Source organism: Rhododendron vialii, chromosome 2a, assembly GCF_030253575.1.
Source record: "Rhododendron vialii isolate Sample 1 chromosome 2a, ASM3025357v1".
NCBI classification, from domain to species: Eukaryota; Viridiplantae; Streptophyta; class Magnoliopsida; order Ericales; family Ericaceae; genus Rhododendron; species Rhododendron vialii.
The window spans coordinates 8,420,625-8,424,196 of NC_080558.1; the positions used below are offsets into that span (position 1 = coordinate 8,420,625).

The following is a 3,572-nucleotide window of genomic DNA, read 5'->3' on the forward strand; positions in this document are numbered from 1 at the left end:
CCTTAACCCCAATCTCCATAAGAGATTTCTTCTTTTAATCTTCTTTCTCGATCTTCTAAATCACCTTTCCATTTTATGTATAGCATCAAGAGAAGATCGATCTCTCAAAAATCTGCTCCCATCTTTTCTCTGCTTATCAACCACATGAGCAAGAGAATTCGAGCAACTCTCCTTAACATTATCACCTGAATTGAGGTCCACAAGCAACTGAATTCCCTCAATTTGAACATGGTCTTTCACCTCCTGCGGGAAGATTAAGCTCAAACCATAATTCTCATCTTGAAATTCTAAATCTCGAGAAGGCCAGGGGACTCAGAAATATTTGACACAATCTGAAGTTGAGCAGGGATGAGATTGGTACTACTCTGCAAATCTAAACCCAAAGAATCACCCACCCAAGAATCAGAACAGCCCATGGGTCCTACCAAATCAGGTTGGACCATATTTTGAAGATATAAAAAAAAAAAAAAAACCGTCACTGAGAATATAAGAAAATGAAACACAAACAATGTCAAATTTGCCTATCAAAAAAAAAAAAAAAACAATGTCAAATTTGATTAGTCTTTTTTTTCTTATTTCTTCAGTGACTTTTTAAATAGGGTAGTTTCTGAAAAAAGAATTTTATGGTTCAGTATATATATATATATATATATATATATATATATATATATATATATATATATATATATATATATATATTTGATTTGCTAAAGAAATGCCATTGTTGTCTTGTTCAACCGAGATGTCACCGATGACGAAGTTTCGCAGACGTGATAATCCGTGTAGCCATAATCTATGAAATTAATTTCATCTCTTTCGTAATAAGAGGCTCCTCGGGATCAGGACTATAATGTTTGGATTCGATTCTCATATTTGTGGGCTGCTATTTTTGCTTTTCTATATCTTTCTGGCAATAATTGAAAAAAATTAAATTATCTAAGGAAATTCTAGTGAATCTTGTATAAAAAACTCCAATTGTAACATTGTCGTTTAATTGTTTTTTCTAGCTTTATGTGGTTGTAACTTGCAGTGAATTTTGTATAAAAGTGAACATGTTTTGACAATCTGTGTGTTATCAATACTTATGTTGGGCAAGTTCATACAAAGTTTTGCTCTGATTTTAATTGAGCTTTCAAACTAGCAAACAGAGGTCAGTGGCGTTGAACACCCTATTATTTTTAATTTTTTTTTTTACTAGTAGTAATTTTATTGTAGGTTTCTTTGAACACTTAATTTATATATTTTGAACACCCATTAGTCCAAGTGACTCGTAATTGAACACCTAATATATTATCCCAAACAAAGCTTACGCTCATAAAGAAAAAAAAAATTGTTTGGAAGAGAAAAAAAATCTAATGATATCAATATCGTGCTCTGTATTTTCTCTCAAAGTCAATCGCCTCCATGCTCATTTAATATTTAATATTTAGGACATTAACTATCGATGTTTGTTTGTTTAGTTAATGGAATTATGAACAAGTTTTTTGACGAAAAATTTTGTTTATAGCGACACTCAAAGTTTTTCTAAGCGAAAACTTGTTGAGTTCACAATCTTCATTTCGATGAAAGACTACAACAACATGATGACACCATAATTTCTCTCGAAATGATATTTGTGCATCGATGCCTTCTATTTGCCTCAAAATATGAAAAGTCGTCAAAAACAATTGTAAAATTGCAAGTATACCTTATGATTTTTTATCGCACTATTTGTACTAAAGTATGAGATTTGGTGAAGGTGCTATTTGTTACTTTACTAAAGTTACTAGAGTCAAGGTAATTTTTGAACACCCACCTAAGGTGGAACTTTTGGCGTGGAAGGCTTTGCAGGAGAGGTTGGCCACAAGGTCAGTTCTGATGAGCAGAAATATTGTGGTAAATGATGTACTATGCCCTTTTTGCTCCTTGTTTCTGGAAACACCTAACCATTTGCTACTTCACTGTCACTTTTCTTGGTGTGTTTGGTCTCAAGTATTGGATTGGTGGCATACTAATTGGGTGTGTCCGTCTTCGATAGCGGACCTCATGTGTGGGTGGTTCGACAACAACTTCCGTAAATTGGAAAAACACATTTGGGAAGTGTGCTTCTATGCAACAATCTGGTCCATTTGGATGATGCGGAATGGCTGTATTTTTAAGAATGCAACTTCAAGCTCAGAGGAGGTGGTGGATATTATTAAGTTTAGGGTTGCGATGTGGATTAAAGTCAAATTCAATGTTAGGATGTACACTGTGGAGGATTTCAAAAGATTTTTAGATGGCATTCGATCGCTTAATTTGTAATTTGTTTTGACGATTATCATTCAACTTCTAACTGGATGATTATCGTCTTCCCTTTCCCCAGTTGAGTTGAGCATGGTCGCTCCTCAACCTTCCCCCCTCGATGTAACCTTTCGAGTTCTATGAAATTTCTTTTAGCCGAGCAAAAAAAAATTTTTGAACACCCTATTACAAAATCCTGGAGCTGCCATTGAGAGAGGTTGAGTCTCCAAATTGTTCGATTCATTGAGCCGAATACAGAAAGATCAATAATACATATTCATGCCCCGCCCATAAGTACTGTAAATGTTGCTATGTACTCTAGCTTTCAGCTGGATTTCAGCTTCTGCGATGAAATTCCCGCTGTCAAAGAATCGGACATTCCAACTCTTGATCTCAAATATATCAACCGTAATATTTGTTGAGTAATTAGTGAGATATAGATCATGGTTGATTGTGGGGCCCAAGGATTATCAAGGGCAACAACAAGCTCCCTATCCTTCATATCTGTCTGATCAAGAAGAAAAAAAAGGGTTAATTACTTGTTGCCCTCTTTATCTATACACGTTTTTCACTTTTTCCCCTCGTACTATAGAACGCTACAACCTACCACTTTTATCTTCCAATTCCTAGCACATAAGGCCTGCCGTTAGTCTGGGATCCAAAAAATTGTCAAAGAGGCATGTGCATGTCACATGATCTGTAAAAAAGAAAAAAAATTTAAGTGCTCTAATTTTCAATCCGTTTGAATCAGTGCGAAAATCTTATTTCTTTGATCATTTTATCCTAAATGATCATAATTAATTTTTGGCTCTAGGGCACTCGTTAATTAGCCCTAAGAGATATTTGGTTATACTATTTTCTTAGGACTAATTAACGAGAGCTCTAGAGTCAAAAATCAATTAAGACTCTTTAGAATAAAATGATTATAGAAATAAGATTTTTGCACCAGTTCAAACGAGTTGAAAATTGGAGCACTTAATTTTTCATAGGTAGTTTATATATTAAAAAAATATGGTTAAAAAATTAAGTACTCCAATTTTTAATCCGTTTGAACCGGTGCGAAGATTTTATTTCTATGATCATTTTATCTTAAAGGGTCATAATTAATTTTTGACTCAAACTCTCGTTAATTAGTCCTAAGAAAGTAGTAGAACTAAATATCTCTTAGGGCTAACTAACGAGAGCCTTAGAGCCAAAAATTAATTATGATCCTTTTGAACAAAATGATCAGAGAAATAAAATCTTCGCACGGATTCAAATGAATTGAAATTAGAACACTTAATTTTTTCTTTTTTACAGATCATGTGACA

General features: G+C 33.8%; 1 protein-coding gene across 1 annotated transcript; it reads left to right on the top strand.

The window, feature by feature from the left end:
• Window positions 1-1,722: 1,722 nt before the first annotated feature.
• Window positions 1,723-2,283, top strand: LOC131317070 (uncharacterized). The gene has a single exon (XM_058346651.1). It carries the CDS (start codon window positions 1,723-1,725, stop codon window positions 2,281-2,283), a length of 561 nt encoding a protein of 186 aa, XP_058202634.1.
• The last annotated feature ends 1,289 nt before the right edge of the window (window positions 2,284-3,572 follow it).

Bases quoted from the DNA above. Each gene is read 5' to 3' on its own strand.
- LOC131317070 (XM_058346651.1), top strand. From the start codon at position 1,723: ATGAGATTTGGTGAAGGTGCTATTTGTTACTTTACTAAAGTTACTAGA.